The following is a 22,943-nucleotide window of genomic DNA, read 5'->3' on the forward strand; positions in this document are numbered from 1 at the left end:
GATAAATCCATCCATCCTAGATCAGGTTGTTTGGGCAACACCTTTCTTACATTTTCTCTTTCAGCTTCTGAGGCTGGACTTTCTCAAGGAAGTCTCCAAAGTGTCTCAAAATGTTTGCAGGGTTCTCACTTTTCTCCCGAGTCGCCGAGGCTCACAGTCTTGTTGCTTGAGTTTTGAACATGTTCAAAATATTTATGAAACAAATTCTCGTCTCAAACCCATCTCACGTTTGACAGAAAACACCTGAGATGAACGCTCAGGTTTAAAAACCCAGCTGATGATCAGTAATCATTATTTAAAAACCTGCCTGCCTTTCAAAGTGGACTCCAGTAGAGTCAATCCTAAACGTGGGGCGGATGCCATTGTGGGTACAAAGCGAGCCGAGGCGTGTGATGTGGGGGGGACGCAGACAATGGACTCTGAATTACAGAAACTGGCTGCTCTGAATGCAGCTGCACAGCTTATTGGCTGCAAACACTCATAAGTCAGTGAGGCCGCAACAGAAAATTTGCTCGTTTTCGTGCAACTTTCTCACAGTTTAGAGTTGCCAACTAGCCTCCAGCAGTTGCAGCTCAGTGAGACGCTTCCTTTAACAGTCCAAGGCTGTCAGAAGCTTGTTTTGGTTGAACTGATTGCTGAATAAATTAGGACGCCTGAAGGACTACTTTGGACTGTGACATATTTTTTTGACACATACTGGTTAACTGCTTCTGTGAATAAGCAGCTCGCACCTGCATCGTGTCGCCGCTGTGGTTTGTTTCTCAAACACAGGCTGCGCTCCGTGTAGGAAAGTCATTCTTTCGCCTCAGAGACAAGTAAATACACCCGAAGTCACACTTCGTCTGTTCGGTTGAACGTCAGTGTGTCTGCGTGAAGATTTGTACGTGACGTGATGTTTTTTATTTGCTGCATCCAAACTAAAACTTAAAGAATAACCTGTCTTCTTTGGAATCTGCATTTTTAAATCCAGACTATAGCGGCGGGGTTAAACCTGCAAACACATCATTAACCCTCCACTTTATTTCTAACATCAAGCTGGAAATTTCACTTTTGCTTAAGACGGGCCTTTTCTGCTCATCTTTTTATAGATAACTATTACACTAGGAAGAGTTTTTTTTATAGCATGTGCTGCTGCATGTATGAGGAAATTTGTTATTCTAAATAAGCCCTCAGAGATGCTCTGCAGGGACCGTCCCTGCTCTGGGAAGAGGGGGAGCGGGGTAAAAGTTTCAGCAGAGAAAACAGTGGATTAGTTGTGTAATAATGTGCGCTAATTATTAACTTTACAGAATGAGTTTCAGCTAAACGGCTCGGATTTTTAATGAACACGGGATGGTAGACAGCAGATATTTGCAAAACAAATAAACACGTAGTTATGTATTATTATAAATGTTAATATTAAAACCTCTGTATTTTTTATTTTTTGCTGTTGATGCTTTACTGTGTTCTTTAAATTATTATGTTTTCAGTCTAATTTAACTCTTCAGGTCAAGCCATTTCGTTTTTAACTGTTGCTGATCATTTGCAAGTTAAAAATAAAGTACTACCCTGCGACTTTACCTGTTTGTAATGACGTAGCTGTATTCTGTCACACTCGTTTCCTTTTCTTCCAGCTAAAATTAGCAGAGAAAACTTGTCAAGATCATTTTAAAACGTTTAAAACTACTCCGTCTCGTTAAACTAAAGCCAGTAATTGATGTGAGCATCAGGAATGAAAGAATACAGTAAGCGCAGAAGGTGTAAAATAAGCTTATTTATAGAAACAATAAGAGGCAGGAGCCTGATAAATAATCAAATGGACTGAGACAGAAATCTAGAACGGACACAAAAAGATCCGTATCGTTGCATTTGCATGAGGTGTCCTTACAACTTTTGTCTGTAAAAAGAGGAACGTCATTAATTTTACTCAAAGTCCAGCTGAGTTATAATAAAGTCAGTAAATAAACATCAGCTCCAGTCTGATCCCGACGGCTCAACAAGCAGCAGCTGCAGGAACCAGGCGCCGATCTATCCCACCGGCCTCCTGCTCTGTTTTATGCCCAAAAACCACCTTCAGCCCAAATATTGGAGCAATAACGCCGCCCTTACCCTGACAGGTCAGTCCAGACCTCAGGCCTTTGACTCTGATTTGAACACTTTGGTGGAGCAATCTGCAGGTTGCAAGAAAACGATCCGATGACACAAAAACAACCACACTGTCCTCAAAGAGGTGAAGATGTGAAACAAAGATAATTTCCTCGGCTAAAACCTTAAAATCCTGAAACTGAAGGTTTGTTTTCTCTTCCAGAAATACAAAAATCCCTCCAGTTTTTGTGTGTGGAAAGGTGAAGTTCTGCTGGGACATTTATTTAGCTTTTTGCCTTCTGTGCTTTTTATTTCCTAACAGCTGTTTTAAACTGCAGGGATTTTACAGTTCCTGTGTTCAGCAGCTTATTACTTACAAGAGAAAAGCAGCTTTTCTCCTTTAGTGCGGTAAAATAAAAAGTTTCAGGATTGCTCTTATCTGCCAGAAGGACAGAGTACAAGAAGCTCAGGTGAAGAAGTCTGTTTTATTTACCTCAGGGTGTGGGAAGATACAAGGCGCCTGATAAAATGTCTCGGCTCATTTCTTCTGATACCGAACCACAAATGACATCAGTTTGGACTCGAAGCTGCCTGTGAACGGAGCGATACTGAGAGGAGGGAGAACATTTCATCTGAAGCTAAAGACATGAATTTAATCTGGACAGTAATGATCCAATAACTTGGTGTTTTTTTACAAACATCTGCAGCGATCTGGATGGTGTTCTGGAGCCGACAGCTGGATTCTCCTTAAGCTAGAAAAGCAATTTAATCCCACCCAGAAAATGTGAATATGCTGTAAAACTGTGAGCGCTGAACGGCTGCTGACATTCACAGAACAAGCTGAAATTGAGTTGCTAAAGCTAAATGAAAAGTGATAACTAAAAGCAGCAAAAGGCTAGCTAAAAGCTAAATATAGTGTAAGGCTTGCCAAAAGCTAAATGTAGAAAAAAGACTGGCTAAAAGTTAAAATTAGCAACAACTAGTTAGAAGCTAAAAAGATTTTGAAAATAGCCAAAACATAAAAGTAGGAAAACCCTGCTAAATGCAGCAAAAGCTTAGCTAAAGAAGTAAAAGGCTTGCTAAAAGCTTAAGTAGCAAAAGGGTAGGCTAGCTAAAAGGGTAGCTAAAAGTCTCACAAGTGTAGGTAGAAGCTATAAGCAGCTAAAGGTTAGGTAAATGTTAAAAGTGACAAAACTGAAGTAAGTTGAAGCAGATTTTAAAGAGAAGATTGTTTCTGAGCTTGAAGTATGTGATAATAATAAGTTATTATTATTAATAATGAGAAAGACCTTCACAGACCAATAAGTTCATTAAAATGAGGAAATAAAGGTCGTCCTGCCAGGCTTATTGATTTCAGGATTGATGTTTTCTCCTCCTGTTGTTTTGTCATCTTGACTCAGCGGTTGGCGAGAAACAATGATTGGAACGACAAGCTGGTTTGTTTAGAGGAAGTGTGTTAAAGTCCTCCTGATTACGCCACACAGAGTCAGTGTCTTTTTGATGCCCTGCAGGCATGTTAACTCAACGCATAGCTGTCCTGCCGGGGACAAAGACAGAGGGAAAGATGCGCTGTCAAACATTTATGTGTTCGCTCTGTCCTCCCTCGAGCTACGGAAGCTAAAAGAAGCAGAACCTTAACTAAAAGCTAAAAGGTTAGCGAAATGATAAAAGCAACAAAAGGCTGGGTAGAAGCTAAAAGTAGAAAAAGGCAAGCTAAAAGCTAAAGGTAGTAAAATTGTAGATAGAAGCTAAAAGCAACAAAAGGTAGTAAAAAGCTGGATATAAGCTAAAAGTAAAAAAAAAAGGTAGCCAAAAGCTAAACGAAACAAATCGCCTAGTTAAATCTAAAAGTAGCATAAAGACCACTAGAAGTTAAAAGTAGCTAAATGCAAGCTAAAAGGCTTGGTAAATGTTAAAAGCAACAAAAGGCTGGCTAGAAGCTAAAAGCAGAGAAAGGCAAACTAAAAGCTAAAGGTAGCAAAGTTGTAGCTTGAAGCTCAAAGTAGCAAAAAGCGAAAAGCAGCAAAAGGGTAGCCAAAAGCTAAACAAAACAAATTGCCTACCATAAAGTTAGCTAGAAGTTAGAAGTACCTAAATGCTAGCTAAAAGGTTAGCTAAATGACTAAACAAATAACTGTTCATTTGTCTAAATCTTAAAGTTTCTCACTTCAAACTATTAAGTCAAACATGAACAAAAATTATCCTGAAATGTTTTAAGTTATGCCGCCTGAAGGAGTTTAATCCAGCAGTTTCCCAGATTTTCTGATATGCAGCTCTGAAATGCGGGTACGCTCTCAGTGTAAACAAAGCACTTTAATCTGCATACGTCACTCCACAAGTCTGAGAAACGTGAACCTGTTGTCTTGCAGACATGGCGTCCTTCGGGCAGCAGGGCGAGATGACAGAGTACAAGAAGATCGTCATCAAACGGGACTTGGAGATGGGCGTGGTCATGACGGTGTTTCGCCAGAAGGCGGAGCGACTCACGGTGCAGGTCATCATGGAGACGCGGCAGGTGGCGTGGACTCGCACCGCCGACAAAACCGACGGTGTCTGTGAGTAAATTAGTCATTGGATCATACTGTTAACCATTCTTCTTCTCTCTCTTCGGTTCCTGAAAGGCAGAACTGTCTTTCTGTTAAGACACTTTAATCAATGATACAGAAACAAATGTAAAGTCCTGTTGGAAACTGGGATTATAAATCATAATCTGAGTTTACTGCAGGACTGGTTACAGCCTGGATGTGATGATAGTTCCACATCTGCAGATTTGAAGCTGACTTCATCGTGTTGGTCGATATCGGAGCCGACCAGCCTGCCTGGTGGCTTACCTTTTATTTATTTATTTTTTACTTTTTGTTTTTTTCATCACCACTGTCTCCCCAACAGTGACTTCTTTAATGTTAACCGGGGCTAAAAGATGGGGAGACGTCATGCTTTATGAAACTGTCAGCTTGTGATGAGGCTTTCTGGCGGCGGGAGACGTGAGGTGATGTCAGTTCAAAGGAAATTCTGCTGAAGGTTTTTTTGACTTCTTTCTAAAAAAAACCAAAAAAACCACCACTTGCCAGGAGTTCGTGAATCGTTTTATTAGTCACATGAGCTAAGTTTAGAAGGATTGTATTTTAAGTGAACTCTTAGCACAAAGATATAAGGAAATATTTAAAAAAAAGCTAATAATAAAAGTCAATGAAAACTGAACTGAGAACCTTAGCGAGAGCATAAATACCTCATGGAGGTACAAAAAGAAAACAGATCATCTGTAAGAAGGTTTCAAACAGTTCACATTAAGAATCTAAACGCATTGTTTTCATAGTTCTGTTTGAGAGATTCAGAGATTTTTCGTCTATTTTGCGTTTTCCAGTGGACCTGTTCGAGATCAGGGAAATCCGTCCGGGCAGAAACTCTAAGGACTTCGAGCGCTTCAAAGACGGGAAGGACCGACACGACGAGAACACCTGCTTCACCATTTTCTACGGCTCCCAGTTCGTCCTGAACACCCTCAGCCTCGGAGGTGAGGGGGGCTTGGTTTCCTGATGTTTGGAGGCGAGCGTTCAGAGCAGAAGGAAATAATTCAGCTGTCAGGAAAAAGGCGATTTGCATTTGAACACAACGCTGGTCCTAAAAATGTCGAGGGGCTCTGTAAAATGTAAATAAAACCAGAATGAAGCCAGGCTGCAGGATGTGGTTTAACATTGTCTTGCTGAATTAAGCAGGACCTTCTTTGACAAAAACACCATCTGGATGGGAGCAGAATTAGGAAGCTTCTGTTCAGATGATTTCATTCTGTTTTTATTTACATTTTACACAACGCCACCTCCTTTTTATTGGGATTGGGCTTGTTATTAATCTAAACTGTCTAATCTGTCTACCATCTTTTTTATTTTAGGTTTGGGATTCAGAGAAATGCTCTAATGTCTTCAGTATGAGATGAACGCCGGCTTGTATTAATAGTTCTGCTTGTTTTTATTTATTTTTTTTGTAAACTCTCCAGCTGATTCTGTTGAGGAGGCGCAGAAATGGCTTGTAGGACTTGAACTGCTGAGGGAGGAGACTCTGGCGGCTCCGACTCCAGTCCTCATAGAAAGGTTTGCGCCTTTAAACCAAATCTGTGGTCTAAAATGTGACTTTTTGGGTCAGTTTCCCAGAAAAAATCAATGTAAGCAAAGTCTTAAACAGCACAAATATAACTCTGCTGTTCAGTAAAGTGACGTTGGTTACCGTCTGTATGACTGTGAACACACACACACCCACACACACACACACACACACACACACACACACACACACTCAAATTATGCAGCTAATTAGATCAGATAATTGATGCCTTTGTGTTGTTTCTCCAGCTGGCTGAGGAAACAGATGTATTCTGTCAATCAAACCAAGAAAAACATGTAAGTGGACCCAAATAACATCTGTTTACTTTCATAACTTTAAAGTTTTATATTTTCAAAGCTCTTTCTGTCACATTCAGGTGTGTTTTTGTTTTAACAGTAAAGTTGTTTGTGATGAATAAATGTCTACACATTTTCATACGATTTAACTCCAAATTAAAGCCTTTATTTTTAAATTCATCTCTGAGTTGTTAGATTAAACTTTATTACTAATATTTATTTCTTTTAAATAATCAAAATTTTGTTTCTACTTCTTTTCGTAAAAAAAAAAAACAAAAAAAAAAAAACATTTACCAGCTGGTTTAAGCCGCTGATCAGTAATTAATTAGGTACTTGTACTGTAATGGAAGTACATCTTAAAGTACAAATTTCCTTCCTATAATTGAATTATTAAATCCCTGATTTTAACTAATTAACCTTTAATAGTTGAAAAGCATTTGTTGTTCATTATTACATTCCAATTCAAAGTCATTGCTGTACTTTAAAACATTTGGGTTTGATAAAAAAAAGACAATTTTTAGACAATAAATCTGCATTTCAGCTTTTATATTCAGGTATTTACATCTATATGTTTTGTTGCATGAAAACAATCAATAAATTTCATCAAGTAAAAATAAATTTCAGACACAATTAATACAAGTTTTGCAACTAAATATTAAGTTTTATTACCTTTTATTGTATTTTATTTTAATCTTAATGTTCCTAAACTTTAGCTTTCCCAAAATGTGTTCTGGTCCAAACAAAAAAGTAATTTACTTACAGGGGGCTGTGTATCGATTGCTGCTTTATTTTGGAAGAAGAAGTAATCTCAGTAAATGTATTTGTAGTTTGTAGTTGTGTCGGTGAGCTGATGTCGGTTTCTGTCCTCTGCAGGATCTCCGTGAAGGAACTGAAGGCTCTGCTTCCAATCTTCAACTACAAAGCTCCGAACTCTCGGACGCTCAAAGACAAATTACAGGTAACTTTTTATTTGTTTTTTGTGCTTAAAGACGCTCGGATCTCTCTTCCAAACTACGTCAAGATTGTCAACATCTTGTTTGGCTTTTCATTTCGTTTCGTTTTGTTTGTTTTGTCTTGTTTTTTGTTGTTTCCCCCCCACGCTGATTTTCTGTTCTGCTTTTACAGGAGGTTGGAGTAAAGAAGGACTGCCTGGATTTCGAGCAGTTCCATAAATTTTACAACATGATCATGTTTGAACAGAATGAGGTCGGTCTGAGTGGCTCTTTTATTTTCACTGCTCTCCTGCAGCAGTTTCATTCTTATCGGGTTGTTGTTGTTTTCAGATCCTGGATGAATTCAAGAAGGAAGCTTGTTCTTTTATTCTGGGGTGAGGTCATGTTTCCTCGTCGTTCCTTCTGCAGCTTTAATTAAAAAGTGTAATAAATGCAGATGTGAAAACTTTGTTTTTCTCCCGTCCTGCAGAAACACAGATAAACTTGATGCCTCGGCTGTTCTGCTGCATGATTTTCAGCGATTTCTCATTTACGATCAGCAGGTATCTTTGCTGCACGTTGTTTGCAGTTTAACTGCTGCAGACTTTGTGCTGTTTTAGCTGTTTTTATGTCAAAACGTTCGGCTCATTCAGGAGACGGATGCTTTGTTGTAACTTTTAAACTTTTCAAAATATTTAACTTTATTTACAGATATTTTTTCCCATAATCCAGATTTCCTCACTTTGAAATCTGCTTCGGAAAACTGGCTTTAATTTTTATCTTTTTATTCTACCTTTAGCTTTTAGCTAGCTATTTGTTACTTTTAGCTAACCTTGTATTTCTTCTAGCTGGGATTTTTCTTCTTTTAGCTTATAGTAACTAGTTTTATCTATTTTAATGTTTAGATAGCTTTTTGCTACTTTAAACTAGACATTTGTTACTTTTATCTTTGGCTAACCTTTTGCTGCTTTTAGCTTCTAGCTAGTATTTTGTTACTTTTAGCTTTTAGCTACCCTTTTGCTACTTTAATTTTGAGATAGCGTTTTGCTACTTTTAGCTCATCTTTTGTTACCTTTAGCTAGCCATTTGGCTAAACTTTTCCTACTTTTAGCTTGTAGCTGTCATTTTGCTACTTTCAGCTTACATTAAAACGCCTGAAAAAAGAGCTTTCAACACATTTTTCTTGTATTTTGAAACAAACACAGCTGGTTTATTAAATTACAGTTAATAATTGCGTCATGGCGTCACACATTGTTTTATTTTAGGAAGCCTGGGCGAACGATCTGAATCAGGTCAGAGAGTTGATGACTGTATTTATTGACGACACCATGAGAAAAACCAACGATCCTGAGTTCACCGTCAGCGAGGTATTTCCCCGACGTCTTTGGGTTTTCCATTAAATCACATTTTTATTTCAGTTCAGCTCCATGATGAGCTGTTTTAGTCTTAATATCCAGCTCAGTTTAGCAGTTAATATTTGCAAATCTGTGAGGCATAAATGAAGAACTTCCTGTTCTTTGAATGCAAGGTCGTGAGAAGCAGGGGTGCTGAAGGTGCTACAGCACCCACTGTTAGATGCCAGAAGATATCCGGTCCAAACACACACATGTGCTGGCATAACGAGTCACAATGAGAAATTGACGCTGTGTTGTGATTATTTTCAAATTCTACGCTTCAGAAGCTTCAATATAAAACAAAGTTTGTTGATATTTGGCGGTTTATCTCGTGGCAACATGCTGGTTTTGTTTACGAAGGCGCCGGTTTAAAAACTCAATTTTTATTGGTCTACAATGATGTCATCGTGAGCTCCGGCTGGATATTTAAAAAGTGGAATCCCAGAGCTTCACAGTGACGCCGAACATTAAACTTAGGGGATTTTCTGCCTTTTAATTTTCCATTTCAAAGGAAATTATGAAGATTATAAGATAGAGGATCACTTCTGGAAACATACCTGTTGGAAAACTTTGATTTGAAGGTAGATTGGGACAAATATTTGCTAATTCAATTTTTTTATTACAGCAAAAAGCAATATTTTTACGTTTTTTGCACTGCAGCCTGAGCTCATTGTGACTCATTTTGAAGCACGGGTCACAAATATTGAAAAAAAGGAATAAAAGCAGGTTTCATTAGTAGATCAAGTGTTTAAATTGATATTAATGAGTTTCTGTTCCAGTTCCTCAGTTTCCTGTTCTCCAAGGAGAATTCGGTTTGGGACGAGAAGTTCTCAAAGATCAACAACCTGGACATGAACAACCCGTTGTCTCATTACTGGATCAGCTCCTCGCACAACACGTCAGTTTATCCCCAGAATTTGTGTTAATGTGGAGCTGTTGTGTTTGTTTGTGTATCTTTGCTTTGTACAACTTCATTACATCTACTTGTAGCAGTTTTTCTGTCTTCATAACTGTTTGGTGCTTTTTTATGCAGGATTTGTTTTGCCCCATTTGTGGTTTTATAGCAACGTTTTGTGTCTGCTTTTTAAAAAAAAATCAATGACTTTTAGCGTTTATTTTTGTCTCTTTGTGGTCACAACGCATGATCTCAGGGAGCTACATTTAATTTATAAAGGTTGAAAGTTGCATATTTTCATCAGAATGCTTCCAAAAGTTCAAAACAACATTACAAATTGTCAATGTGTTTGAGTTTATTGGCTTTTTATTTGAAGCAGTAAAACAGGGGTCTCCAACCCTGATCCTCAGGGCCACTATCCTGCATGTTTTACTGGTTTCTCTGCTCCAACACACCTGATTCAGAGGTTAAATCACCTCTTCATGTTCTGCAGAAGCCTGTTAATCACCCATTGATTTAAATCAGGTGTGTTGGAGCAGAGAAACAAGTAAAATATGCAGGATGGTGGCCCTGAGGACCAGGATTGGAAACCACTGCAGTAATATTTTGGGTTAGAGAAATGTTTGTAAAGCTCTGGGTTAGGTGAGGGTTAACATGTAGACCATTAAAAGGTTTAAGACCTAACAGGAGTAAAATATGAAATATTTGATGTTTTGTTCCTTTAACAGCTACCTGACAGGTGATCAGATGCGCAGTGAGTCGTCCACGGAGGCCTACGTTCGCAGTTTACGTCAGGGATGTCGCTGTGTTGAACGTGAGCACAAAGTCGATTCATTTAAGTGTCACTCGCGGGTTCCGAGTCTGTTTTCTTTTTTTCCCAGTTCTAACCCTGATCCGTTTTGTGTGCATACAGTGGACTGCTGGGAGGGCCCCGGGGAGCCGATCATCTACCACGGCTGGTCCAGGACCACCAAGATCAAGTTTGAGGATGTGGTCAAAGCCATCAACGAGCACGCCTTCGTCACCTCGGAGTAAGAGCGATAAACGTCCTTCAGACTGTCTGCGTCTCTGGAACAACATGTTGTCTCTGTCCACTGTGGGGGACATTTGATTTTATTTTATCCTAATTGTTTCCTTTTTTTGTCAGCATTAACTAGATCATTTGTTGTCTTCTTGAAGTCGTTTTGTGGATTTTGTGTTGGTTTGTCTGCAGCGTTAGCAGAATATCTCATGAGCCGCTGGACAGATTTGAATAAAAGTCCAAGAAAGAAGTCATTGGATGTACATCTACACCTCATTAACATTTAAAAAAACAAAACAACCTTTCAAGATGGCTGCTGCAGCTATGCAACTTCATTGAACAGGAAAACAATTAAATCTCAGTCAGTTTTACAGACATTGAGCTAAAATTTGATGTCTTAGAAGCTGAGAGTCATCTACAAAATGACATATTTCATGTCTAATTATGGCGTGCCACATTATTTCTGTTCCTGTTATTAACCTTCTTGTAGTTCTACCATCAGTTCTCCAACTGGAAAATGTGGGTGATAATGTAAGAACACAGTTGTCCTGTGTTTCAGTTTCCCGTTGATCCTGTCCATAGAGGAACACTGTCCTTTGGATCAGCAGCGTCAGATGGCGCGGATCTTCAAGGATGTGTTTGGAGACAAGCTTCTGACTGAACCGGTGGAGCAGATGGCCGAACAGCTGCCCTCGCCCACTCAGCTGAAGGGCAAGATCATCCTGAAGGTACCGCCGGCGTCCGAACACACGGAGGCCGTCTCCTCGCTGCAGAGATGACGAGTTCCGTTCTTGTCCCCGAGCAGCACAAGAAGCTGAATGTGGAGGGCGGCGCGGTGATGACCAAAGACTTCAGGAAGGGACAGAAGCAAGGAGACCTGGACATCTGGGACCCCGTGGACCAGGTACTCATGTTTTTTTTTAAGTACTTCTGCATTCTTTGTGCTATTTTAGCCATTCATATATCAAAATGTTAATTTAATTCAAGAGACGGGTGCTGCGACTTTTGGGTTTTGTCCCTTTTGTACTTTTCAAAATATCTAACTTTATTTATCGATACTTTCCTCATAGATTTACATTTAGATACTTTCAGTTCAGTTAAAGAAGTAATGTTCTTTTTGAAATCTGTTTTAAAACACTTGTCTTTTTCTGTTACTTTTAGTTTTATCCAGACTTTTGCGTTTCTTCAGTAAATTTCAGCACCATTCTGCATCTAACGTTTCTGTGAAAACGCAGCTTCTCTAGTTTTTTATCTGAACTGGTCCCATAATAATAATAATATAACAATTAGCAGAGAATGTATTCCTGTTTAAACATTAAACTTTTATAGTGAAGGCTGTATTTTTGTTGTGATCCTGAAAAGAGAATTTGATGATGTTCTGGGAGATTTCTTTGGTTTAATTCCAAATTAAATTAAATTAAAGCTGATTTATAACTCCTGTCTTTAGACACAGTTGCACAATGCATAAAATCTTACAGAAAACTTTGTTTTATATTGTATAAACATATTTTATGTGCCAGTTATGTTCAGAGAAACATAAGGAAAGCAAGAAAATAAAAAAAACATCTGACTAGACGTCTAATTCGACCTAATCTTCGGTGCCCGAAATGTTTGCATTTTACTGGTAAATTTAGTGGAAGTTCCGTGATGTGGCGTAAACGTTACCTTTCCCTGAAAAGCTGCCTGTTGGCTGCTTGTTTTGCATGCACAAGTAAACATGTGAGTCCTGCTCTGTTTCTGTCAGCGGTGGAACAAACACTACTGTGTGATCTCTGACGACAAGCTGTACTACGCAGAGGAGTATGAGGAGGAAGAGGAAGATCCCAGGAAGGTGAGAAGCCCAGTTTTTATCAGCAAGTCACTCAGAAAGTAGTGTTTCCACTACTGATCAGTCACTTTGACAGATATTCCTTGTTTTCATGTAGTAAAAGTAAATATGTTGTGTTTCTTAGTACCAAGACCTGCACCTCACAGAGCCGTGGTTTCACGGTCACATGCCCGATGGTCGCCTGATGGCTGAGAGACTGATCCAGAATTACTGTGCAGAAACTGGAGGACAAAATGGCACCTTCCTGGTTCGACCCAGTGCTAGAGTAGCCAATGACTGCACCCTCTCGTTTTGGTATCTGTTTTTGTCTGCTTCATGGTGCGATAGATGCGCTGCAGGAAGCTGTGATTTCTGCATTTTCACCCAGAATGTGGATTTCCTTCAGGCGCGACGGGAGAGTCCAGCACTGTCGCGTCCGCTCCGGGTCGGAGGGAGGCCACAACTACTTCTACCTGACACCAAACCTGCACTTTCCCAGCGTGTACACTCTGATCCAGCACTACAGAGAAACTCCTCTGCGATGTCAGGACTTCGAGCTGCGACTCACTGAGGCTGTGCCGAAACAAGACCCTCATCTGCAGGAAGGGTTCGTCCCCACAGCAGCGAAAACTTTCAGACTCACTAAAGAAGCTGTGTGAAAGCTGAGCCCTGAGTGAAGCTAAACCAAAGCTAAAAGAAGCAGAACACTAGCTAAAGGCTAGCGAGAAGCTAAATGTAGCATAGAAGACACAAACAGAGCAAAGTTTTGAAGGAAAAGAAGAGATCTCCATGGATTTAAATGCAAAATTTGTCAATTTAAGTAAAAAAACCAAAAGCCTTAGCAGCCATCTCCTGATGTCTGAACGGATAAAATAGAACAAAATATGCAAAAAATATCATAATGTCAGTGTTTGCATTTCACACATCATGTTTCTAACAGCTAAAAAAACTCAGTATACATATTTTTTGGAGTGGGGGGGGGATTTGTTTTTGACTTGTAAATTCGGTAAAGATTTACATCTCTTCTTCAATCCCACGCTTCTTTCCAACAGCTGCACGTGCGCGACTTTTAATTTACACTTTCACTTTAACACCTTTACTTTCGCACACCAACAGACGTGAAGGATCGGTTTCCCCTTTTTCTGTTCACGCTGTTTAACGCACAAACGTAAAACAAAAAAAAAACGGCCTGTTCGTTCAGCTTCCAGTCGAGCCTCTGAGTAAATCTTCGACTGCTCCTAATCCGGCAGCACATCAGGGCTGATCTTGTTTGTTCTTTGCAGGTGGTTCTACAGTAACCTGAGCAGAGGCCAAGCTGAGGATTACCTGCTCAGGATTCCAAGAGATGGAGCTTTCCTCATCCGGCAGAGAGAAGGAGAACCAGACTCCTTCGCCATCACCTTCAGGTAAACCCAGGAAGGGAAATTCAAGAAAGTCGGCCGTGTTTTCTAGGAACTCACAAAGGTCTGGTGGCGTGTTTTAGTGGTTTTCATTTTTCTTTTAGAGCTTTTGACAACATCTGTCAGTCATGACAGCACTTCCTACAGGCTGACTGATTTGAGTCCAGTTTAGTTTTGTTTTTTTTGTTTGTTTAACTTTGAAAGTTCATTTCCTGGTAACCACTAAGCTCAGTCCCGTTCATTTTCCAGGCTCTCTGTCTCAGTACTGCATGATATTAACACCAAGACTAGTTGACAAATTCACTGTGTTTGTTTTTTTTTTAATCAAATCTGTTGTAAAATGAACAACGCCCAACAATCAGTTTGAATCGTCCTTGAAACCTGATTAAAAAAATATCTTTTAGAGGCCTTTCTGTATCCACAGTAATATTATAAATGTTTCCTAGCAGTTCCAACACACAACCCTCTCAACTACGCTGCTTTTAGGGAAGCAATATCATCTTCAACTTAAACTTTTTGCATTTATTTTCCAGATATTTGATGCCACTCAGGCTTCAATAGATTCATTTTTTAATTATGTTTACAAGCTAAAACAAACATCACCACATTGTGCAACTTTTCTCTTGTCATCATAATATTTAAACTGTAATCTTGTTGGAGATTGAGGCTTTTTTCTTCTTCTTCTTCTTCTTCTCCGTCCTTCAGAGGTGATGGGAAAGTAAAACACTGCCGGATCCAGAAGGAGGGAAGCGTGTACCTGCTGGGCACCACTACAGAGTTCGAGAGCCTCGTGGAGCTGGTCAACTACTTCAGGAAGAAGCCGCTGTATCGCAAGATCAAGCTACGCTACCCGGTCACGCCTGAGCTGGTTGAACGCTTCAGCCACGTGAGTTTCAGACGCTGGGATGTCAAACCCAAGAAGCTTTCATTCATCGGATTTCTTCCTATGTTATCTCCCGCCGCCCGTATGAGCCGAGCCGAGAAGCGTTTGACGTGTTTAATCGGTTCTTCTCCTCGCAGCATGAAAACTGTGCTGACATATATGCTGCAAAGACGTACGTGGAGCCCAACGAGATCGAGCCCTCCCTGGTGCGTACGCCGCTCTGCTCCGTTTGCTTTTCGTCGCCCGTTTGGATCCTCCCAATCTGACGTTTACGTGTTTGTCTCCTTCAGCCCCAAAACACAGTGAAGGCCTTATACAGCTACCAGGCGACTAGATCGGATGAGCTCAGCTTCACCAAAGGAGCTTTGATACACAATGTGTCCAAGGAGAACGACGGGTGGTGAGTCGTCACGCAGCAGCAGCGCCATTTGTCACACAGACGATGCTCAGTATTCTGCGAAGCCAGAATCTCACGTGTTGATTCTGTGATTTCATTGCAACGACCTAAAGCATGAACTCATGCTGCATGTTGCAAAGTCATGAAGAGCAATAAACAAAATCTGCACAAAGTTTAGATTAAAACTTTGTGACCAGATGCGTTCTACCAGGGCGTGTTTGTTTACCTAGAAAAACAGCCGGTCTATCAGAAATCTTTATATTTATTCTTGAGAGTTGTCTCAAAGTTACCTTGTTCATCAAGTTTTAACATTTGATCCGGTTACTGCTTACGTCTCGGTCTCGTTCTGCTCCCGTCAGGTGGAAAGGTGACTACGGGGGAAAGATACAGATGTTCTTTCCTGCAAACTACGTGGAGGAAGTCTCCAACAGCTCCCAGCCGGACATCAGAGCCCAGGTGGAGATCCGAGCTCAGGTTTCAGACGCACTGAAGCTCAAACACTGTTTCTAAACGATGTTTGTGGCTCGTATTCAAACAGGACATGGAAGACAACCCGCTGGGAGAACTCTGTAAGGGGATTGTGGACATCTCCAAGTGCAACATCCAGAACAGTGAGTTTTTACATACTTCATAATTTGTGCTGTTTTAAACATTCGTACATCAAAACATTCAGCTCATTCAGGAGATGAGGGCTGTAACGATTCTTTGTAACTTCTCCACTTTTAAAAGTTGTTTTTTACTTTGTTTGCAATTATTTTCCCCACAGAAATACACAAAGATGACTTCAATTTCTTCAAAAATATTCTCTTTCAAATCTAATCTAATCTAAATCTATTTGCCTTTTCGCTGCCTTTGAAACTTATTAATAAATTAAAGAATGCTTGTAAATGAAGCAGATAATGAAACTCATAGACTACAGTTAATTTATTTACTTTCAGAAAACTGCAACAATCATTCTCTAATTCTTAACTTGTGTAGAAAAAAATGTAGAAAAAAGTGATAAAAAAAAATACTTAACACTCCTTCAGCTTATTTTGATCGTGTTGCTGCCGTCAAATCATTTTTTTTTAATATATTTTTAGAAAATTACACTTCTGTGTTTCTGCTGGATTAAAAAAACCTGGTTTGCATTTCTGAGCTGAGGCAACTAAATTGAGCTTTTTTGTTTTACTTAAGCTCCTTCCAAATGTGTGATCACAAAGTTCTGGTCTTTTTTATTTGTATCTTATGTCAGTGAGGGTTTGTAGCTCCTGTTTCATCCCTCTGGGCCTCTGTTTGTCCTTCCGTTGTAGTGAAGAACGGTAAAAACGGGATGCCCCATGTGTTGGTCCTGCAGAACAAGGAGCACGATAGTATGGCGTTCGATCTGGCCACGAGCTCTCTGGAGGAGCTGTTTGAGTGGTACCAGGTGGCCTGGGACATAACTCAGAGAGAAGCAAGCAAACAGTACACCAAGAAACAAGAGGTGAGTTATTCCAGCTCAGTAAACATGTTTGTTCTGGGAGGAGAAGCTTCCATCGGGACAACAAGACACACAACCTCTAAATTATCAAACATTACACCAAATGTCGCCTTGACATGATCATCTCACAACCTTACATCTACCATAAATTGGGAGACACAAACTGCAGAGACTTTGTGGTTACAAGGAGACAACAGTTTGTTAATTAGACTCAGAATGGCAACATAATCATAACACAAAAAGTAAGGAAATTTGTGTTTGGTCGATTATTGTTTTGGTGTAACGATCCTTCCTGGCAGTAAATCTTATACCAATGAAAAGCCTGTTTACTTTACTTGCCAGAGCTTCTCTGCCAATGCCAAACAGGCTGTTGACTCTTGTTTTGAGCTGCCGGTACTCCAGGTGCTGACAGACAGGTGACTGATTGGCTCCTGGTCGTCAGCAATCAGTGGCGCTCCCATATCTCCAAATCTGTCCTCCATGATGGCGAAGCTCTCCCCCACAGAGCGGGCTTTATCAGAGACTACCTCCTGAATTTGCCAGGCTGTTGTGGCTGTGTATGGTTCCTCCACCTGCTGCTGAGGCCCTTGTTTGTTAAAGGAAGGAATTACTTTGTGACATTGAAATCTTAGGAAACAAAACACGTAACGATCATCCAATCCAATAAAGGACACAAATAAATATAGTCAATAGCAGAAAAAGCTGTTTGGCGAGTTTTTCATGGCGCGGCCCACAAGTTCAGCTCTGCTGCTCAACCCACAAATTCATTTTCCTAACAAATGTGGCTCCTTTTAAGGGTAAATAAACAGGCTTTCCATAAGGACAAGATTTATTGCCAAGAAGAACTGTTACAATGAAGAAATAATCAACCAAACACAAATTTGGCTTCTCACAAATTTCTCACTTTTTTATGCAAAGTTTAGTTACTCCAAAAGGTGCCAAACAGCAAAGATACACAAACAGACAATGAAAAGACAAACAAAAAAAACACTATGCCTTCAGTGAGAAGTACAAACACTGCAAGGATATACAATTATTACAAGAGTACAACAAAGAGGCACAAAATAAACAGTTAAACAATGAACCAAAGAACTGCAGAAACAGAACAAGCTTTTATTTTTCCTTCAGGGGAATTTTTCTCAGTGTAAAATGATCTTGGTTTCCTTTAAGATGTTGAACAGTTCGTGAAGTTAAAGACAGATAAAAGCCTTTCTGTGACAGCCAGCTCACTGAGGGGTTTCCACGCTTTACACAATCGTAGCCACTACCGGTGGAATGCATTGAATGCCGGTGAACCACATGCGACTGTTTTGCCGATGGTCTCTCAGCGTCAGCGTACAAACAGGAAGTGGCTGCTTTTCTGTCCAAACTCAGATGAAACAGCAGGAGGAAGTGGAGAAGAAGGCAGAGGTCGCCATGGAGATGTCAGACCTGGTGGTCTACTGTCAGCCACGCAGCAAAGAGAAGGACCGCTTCGGTAAACACACACACCCAGCTGTGCAAACTGTACACAAAATCACCCAAAAGAGCTTCTTTTCCAGCATTCACAGACAGATGTTGTAGCTGATGATGGGTCGGGTCATTTATTTAAAAAATCTGAACCTTTCAGGTCGAACCACAAATTTGTGAAGCTACAGTTGTGCAAGAAACTGTATGAATAAATCAGTTTGGCCACAACATTAAAACCACGTGCTTGATGTTGTGTAGGTGCAGCTCGTAAGAAGGTGGCAGCAGACAGTCACTCATCTACAAAATACTTTTATTAATAATAATAAGTCTGCTGTTAGTTGGGTGTGTAGTCTGAATAAATAATCTGCATTAATGCTACGATCAAAGGTTTCTCAGCGCTGTAAAGTGATGATAAGTGACTTTATCTCAGATTTTTATGTGTGGTGTGGTTACGGCACGCCTCTCTCAGGATACGGCTTTATTTTGTCCTGACTTAGCAAATAGCATCAGTGAAAACAAAACAAACGATTATAAAACTGTACAAAATGAAACCTACAGAGCAGTTAGCTTGTATTTCACGACTCTTCAGAGACTTAATCTGGCTGGACTAGGATATCTTCTGATAACATATTTTTATGGCACTAGAAATAAATTTAGGAGAGACTCCACCTTCTTACATTGTTATTAACTCCCTTCCCACAGCAACTCATCACATATGTAGCACAAATGGTAATAGATTATTTTTTTTTGCAATAAAAACAAATTTGAAGCTTATTAACTCCGTCTGCACGACTCATTTAAATAATCCTCTCTCAGAGTTTTGTACTTCTATACTGAACATGTTCACTGTGTGCATGTCAGGGTTAAATTTACTGCTGGGATTTAAAACCTTATACTGACAATAACAACATAGAATTTGTTGTAGGCAGATATAATTTGTAATTTTAGACCTTTTATCTTTAGTTGGCAGATTGTTTGCTGCCACAACGATGCTCTGATATATCTGATATATTTTTTAATTTGTGGTGAAGATAATTAAATGCAGCAGGAGTAACTTAAGTAGAACAGTAAACATGGTTGGTAAAAGTGAGCAGGGTGCCATTTTATGAAGAAAAAAAAAGGGGAACCTCTTCTTCATGCTGAAGGCAGGTTGAACGCAGTTACATCACACTCACTGTGAAAACCCGACTGTTTTTGCCTCATTCTCATTATAACAGAGAAGTAACCATCGCTTTCAGCACGGCTGTATGTAAATCAGTCTTTGGTTTTGCTGAAACATAAAGGAAACTGAAGGTGTTCAGACAAATTGAGAAAACCAGACAAAGTTTGCACCTCTGGACTCATTTTTTCCATCATAAACTGAGCAGCCGCCCGTCTTTTCCACAGAAGAATAACTGTCACCTACTTTTACTTTTTTCTTTTGTCTTTTTACTCCATACATTGTTAAACAAACAGGATGTAACCAAAAAGACAACTAAAGACCAGATAGTTTCCTAAGACCAGACAGTTTCCTGTGTTACAACTGTGCATCCAAACCACAGCTGTTTAAACAGGCGACTGCTGCTATAGAATGGATGCAAAGCAACACAGGCAGCTGCTAAATGCTACACTGTGAGATGATTTAAGTTCTGAAATAATAAGGCTCAGTTATCAGATCTAAAAATAGGTCATATGGAATAAGTAAGTAAAGTAACTTTGCAGGAGAGCTGTGAATAGCTCTGATAGTCCAATATATGATCGCAGAACGACTCAAACTGGGGCAAAACTTAAACTAACATCACTTAATTGGATTTAAATTGGCCCCAAATATCAATTGGGTTTTAAATTTAGTGACTTTTGGGGACTTTTAAGCATTGAGGCCAACAATTAGGGGGAAATTTAGACACGAAACTCAACGTAAACGGTAAAAAAGGGTTTTTCTGTCAAATGTTTGGTATTATAAAGTTACAAGTAAAGAAACTCTGCTATCCCAGACTGTTTTTGTGACATTCAGTCCTTTATTTGTGCACCAGCTGCAGGATTTACTTCTGTCACCAGTTAAAAACAGGAATGTGTGCTCTTTCTGCTCTCTGCAGGGAAATACAGCTACACAGAGGTTCGCTCCTTCGTGGAGAACAAGCTACCAGGGAAGAGCCGCACCAAGGACTTCCTGCAGTACAACCGTAAAGCTCTGAGTCGCGTCTACCCTAAAGGTCAACGCGTGGAGTCCTCCAACTACGACCCCTACCCTCTGTGGGCTGTGGGATGTCACATGGTGGCTCTCAACTTCCAGACGGCAGGTAGGTTAACCAGTCTGGGCTCCGTCCGGCACTTCTACACACCGTGGGACCAACACAGAAACACAACAATAGGGTTAATCCAGGAAAACCTGCAGAAACGCACAGATTGATGACATGAACTCTGAAGAGGAGCAACTATCTGCTGACCGACCTTCAATCCGTGACGTAAAAGTAATGTTAAATGGTCAAAATGCATCTACTGTGTAGTTCAAATCAACAAAAAATGTATTCCTCTTTTTAGTAAAGTCTTTAATACAGAAATAATCTTCTATTCAGAGAAGCAAAAGAGATTTTTTTACAACTTCATGAATTTTCTCAGGTTGAATGAGAGTATATGAGAAAAATCAGGGTCAATCAGACATATTTTCACATCAAAAAGGTTGTTTTCTGCACTTTTAGTGTTTAAAGTATTGTCAATTTATACCCTAAAAGAATCCAAAGAAACTTAAAGTCCAAGTTGTTATTTAAGTTAAAGGTAAATGATTTTTAATGGATAAATAAACAGAAAAAATATAGTCAAAACAAACCCTACTTCTAAGATCTGTTTAATAATTTTGCAGCTGAAGGAAATTTTCATTAAAGAATGATTAAATATTTCTAAAAGCTGATGGCGGAGACCTTTATTATTCAAAAACAGGTTTTAGTTGCCAGCTGTCAGGCTTTCCAATTCAAATTCTTAAGACAAAATGCAAGTTATTTAGTTATTTAAGTGTTTATCTAAATTTTGTAATTAAGTGGCTATTTATTAATAGATCTTTAATCTACTTTATCCAAATTCTAAGCCGGTTCAGAGGCAGCACAGATCGTCCTTGTTAATATTTCGATATTTAAATTATTGAAACCGTTTGACTGAATCCGCAACGCGTTTCCTCCTTTCTTCTAAGGAGAGTTTGATTCTTACACTTTTAAATAAAATGTAAATGCTGGTGGACTGAAGTGGGAAATGAAACTGTGTGTGTGTGTCGATCAGTGGTTCAGACGTTGTGTGTTTCCTCCCAGATAAGTACATGCAGCTGAACAGCGCCCTCTTCAGTCTGAACGGATCCACTGGGTACGTGCTGCAACCAGAGTTCATGCGTTCGGACAGCTACGATCCTTACCAGGAGAAGAAGAAGATCAAGTACATCATTAAAATTAAGGTGTTTCACACACAGACACACACACACACACGTACCTGCAGCATGTTGCCTGTAGGAGCAGCGCTTCACGACGACAGGTGTGTTTGTTCTCCACAGGTGATTGCTGCCAGACACCTCCCTAAGCTCGGCCGCAGCATCGTCAGCCCCTTCGTGGAGATTGAGCTGTGTGGACACACAGAGGAGAAGTTCAAGACCATCGTTTATCGTAAGTGGTTTGAGGAGGAGGGCTGTAACCGCTGCAGGTATCTTGCAGGATACACACACACACACGTCCTTCAGGACGTGACAAACTGAGTATTCTGTGTTTTGAACATGAGGCGTTTGTCAGATTTAATAAATGCTGCCAGCTGATCGTCTCCAACCCTCTGTCCCTGTCAGCACAACGAAACCAAAAGCATCAGTCGCAATTTGGAGAAGCTGTCAGTGTTGCTTTTCTGCTCTTCTGTCGGTGAAAAACAAAAAGAAGATATTTTACAGTTTGGATGCTGTGGAGCTGTCACCTCCCAGCAAGAAGGTTGCAGATTCACATCCCGGCCTGTGTGGAGTTTGCATGCTCTCTCTGTGTGCACGTGGTACTCCGGTTTCCTCCCACAGACCAAAAACATCCATGTTAGGCTCACGGGTAACTCTAACAGGTGTGAGTGAGAGGGTGGATGGTTGTTTGTGGACTTGCAACCTGTCCCGGGTGTCTCCTGCATCTTGTGTAGTGACGGCTGGAGACAGGCACCAGTTCCCTTTGAGCTGGAAAGAAGAAGTGGGTAAAAGAAAATGGATGGATGGATGATGCTGTGGCTCAGATGTGATCAAAATATAGTCTGAAGTCTAGAAGCAGCTCCTGAACCGTCTCCAGTCAACCCCCCCACGTCTTTAAATAAAAATATTTTACAATAAGTAGGTAAAAAGCAGCATTTAATTGATTAATCTACACAATAAATCAATAAAAACAGCATTCAGTCCTTGAGGGAATGCATATTGCCTGCTGCCCTGCATGTCAAAGTTTCTATCTGCGCTTTTTGTAGACTTTAACAAAACAACAAACCTTTCTGGAGGGGAAAACATTGCTCACCCCTCTGCAGCATCATCTCATTTTTAGAGGACTGTGATCACACCTCAAACCCACTTGAAGCTGTCGGTACAGAACCAGCTCTGATGACTAAAAATAAAAGTTCACATGCATCACTTTTTCTCAGGACATCCCTGCAGAAAACTGCGTTCAGTACTGTTTAAATAGTGATCATACAGAAAACATCCTAAAATAAAAAAATACACAAATAATTTATGTAAATGATATGAGCCAACAGTTTACAGCTAAGAGGAACTGAGAGGGCTTTTAAAAATAGCCAGCAGTGACAGGAATCTGTCATGCTGCTGGAGTTCTTGTAATTCAGGGGTTATAAAAACCTTTTTCTGTAGGTTTTCTGGTCTGG

General features: G+C 40.0%; 1 protein-coding gene across 1 annotated transcript in view; it reads left to right on the forward strand.

The window, feature by feature from the left end:
• The window catches only part of plcg2 (phospholipase C, gamma 2), a 28,717-nt gene that overhangs the window by 2,835 nt on the left and 2,939 nt on the right, over window positions 1-22,943 (forward strand). Inside the window, exons 2-29 of the mRNA XM_017418868.3 lie at window positions 4,434-4,619; window positions 5,429-5,578; window positions 6,059-6,152; window positions 6,411-6,458; window positions 7,332-7,416; window positions 7,584-7,664; window positions 7,742-7,785; window positions 7,881-7,953; window positions 8,656-8,757; window positions 9,564-9,682; window positions 10,408-10,493; window positions 10,593-10,710; window positions 11,260-11,428; window positions 11,506-11,604; window positions 12,445-12,531; window positions 12,653-12,822; window positions 12,914-13,114; window positions 13,791-13,913; window positions 14,613-14,793; window positions 14,928-14,996; window positions 15,081-15,190; window positions 15,547-15,643; window positions 15,726-15,798; window positions 16,480-16,652; window positions 18,024-18,126; window positions 20,174-20,377; window positions 21,377-21,516; window positions 21,613-21,721. Coding sequence (XP_017274357.1) covers window positions 4,436-4,619; window positions 5,429-5,578; window positions 6,059-6,152; window positions 6,411-6,458; window positions 7,332-7,416; window positions 7,584-7,664; window positions 7,742-7,785; window positions 7,881-7,953; window positions 8,656-8,757; window positions 9,564-9,682; window positions 10,408-10,493; window positions 10,593-10,710; window positions 11,260-11,428; window positions 11,506-11,604; window positions 12,445-12,531; window positions 12,653-12,822; window positions 12,914-13,114; window positions 13,791-13,913; window positions 14,613-14,793; window positions 14,928-14,996; window positions 15,081-15,190; window positions 15,547-15,643; window positions 15,726-15,798; window positions 16,480-16,652; window positions 18,024-18,126; window positions 20,174-20,377; window positions 21,377-21,516; window positions 21,613-21,721 — 3,292 coding nt within the window. The 5' untranslated portion in view covers window positions 4,434-4,435. The remainder of the gene's footprint in view (window positions 1-4,433; window positions 4,620-5,428; window positions 5,579-6,058; window positions 6,153-6,410; window positions 6,459-7,331; window positions 7,417-7,583; window positions 7,665-7,741; window positions 7,786-7,880; window positions 7,954-8,655; window positions 8,758-9,563; window positions 9,683-10,407; window positions 10,494-10,592; window positions 10,711-11,259; window positions 11,429-11,505; window positions 11,605-12,444; window positions 12,532-12,652; window positions 12,823-12,913; window positions 13,115-13,790; window positions 13,914-14,612; window positions 14,794-14,927; window positions 14,997-15,080; window positions 15,191-15,546; window positions 15,644-15,725; window positions 15,799-16,479; window positions 16,653-18,023; window positions 18,127-20,173; window positions 20,378-21,376; window positions 21,517-21,612; window positions 21,722-22,943) is intronic.

Source organism: Kryptolebias marmoratus, linkage group LG11 (genome assembly GCF_001649575.2).
Source record: "Kryptolebias marmoratus isolate JLee-2015 linkage group LG11, ASM164957v2, whole genome shotgun sequence".
NCBI lineage: Eukaryota > Metazoa > Chordata > Actinopteri > Cyprinodontiformes > Rivulidae > Kryptolebias > Kryptolebias marmoratus.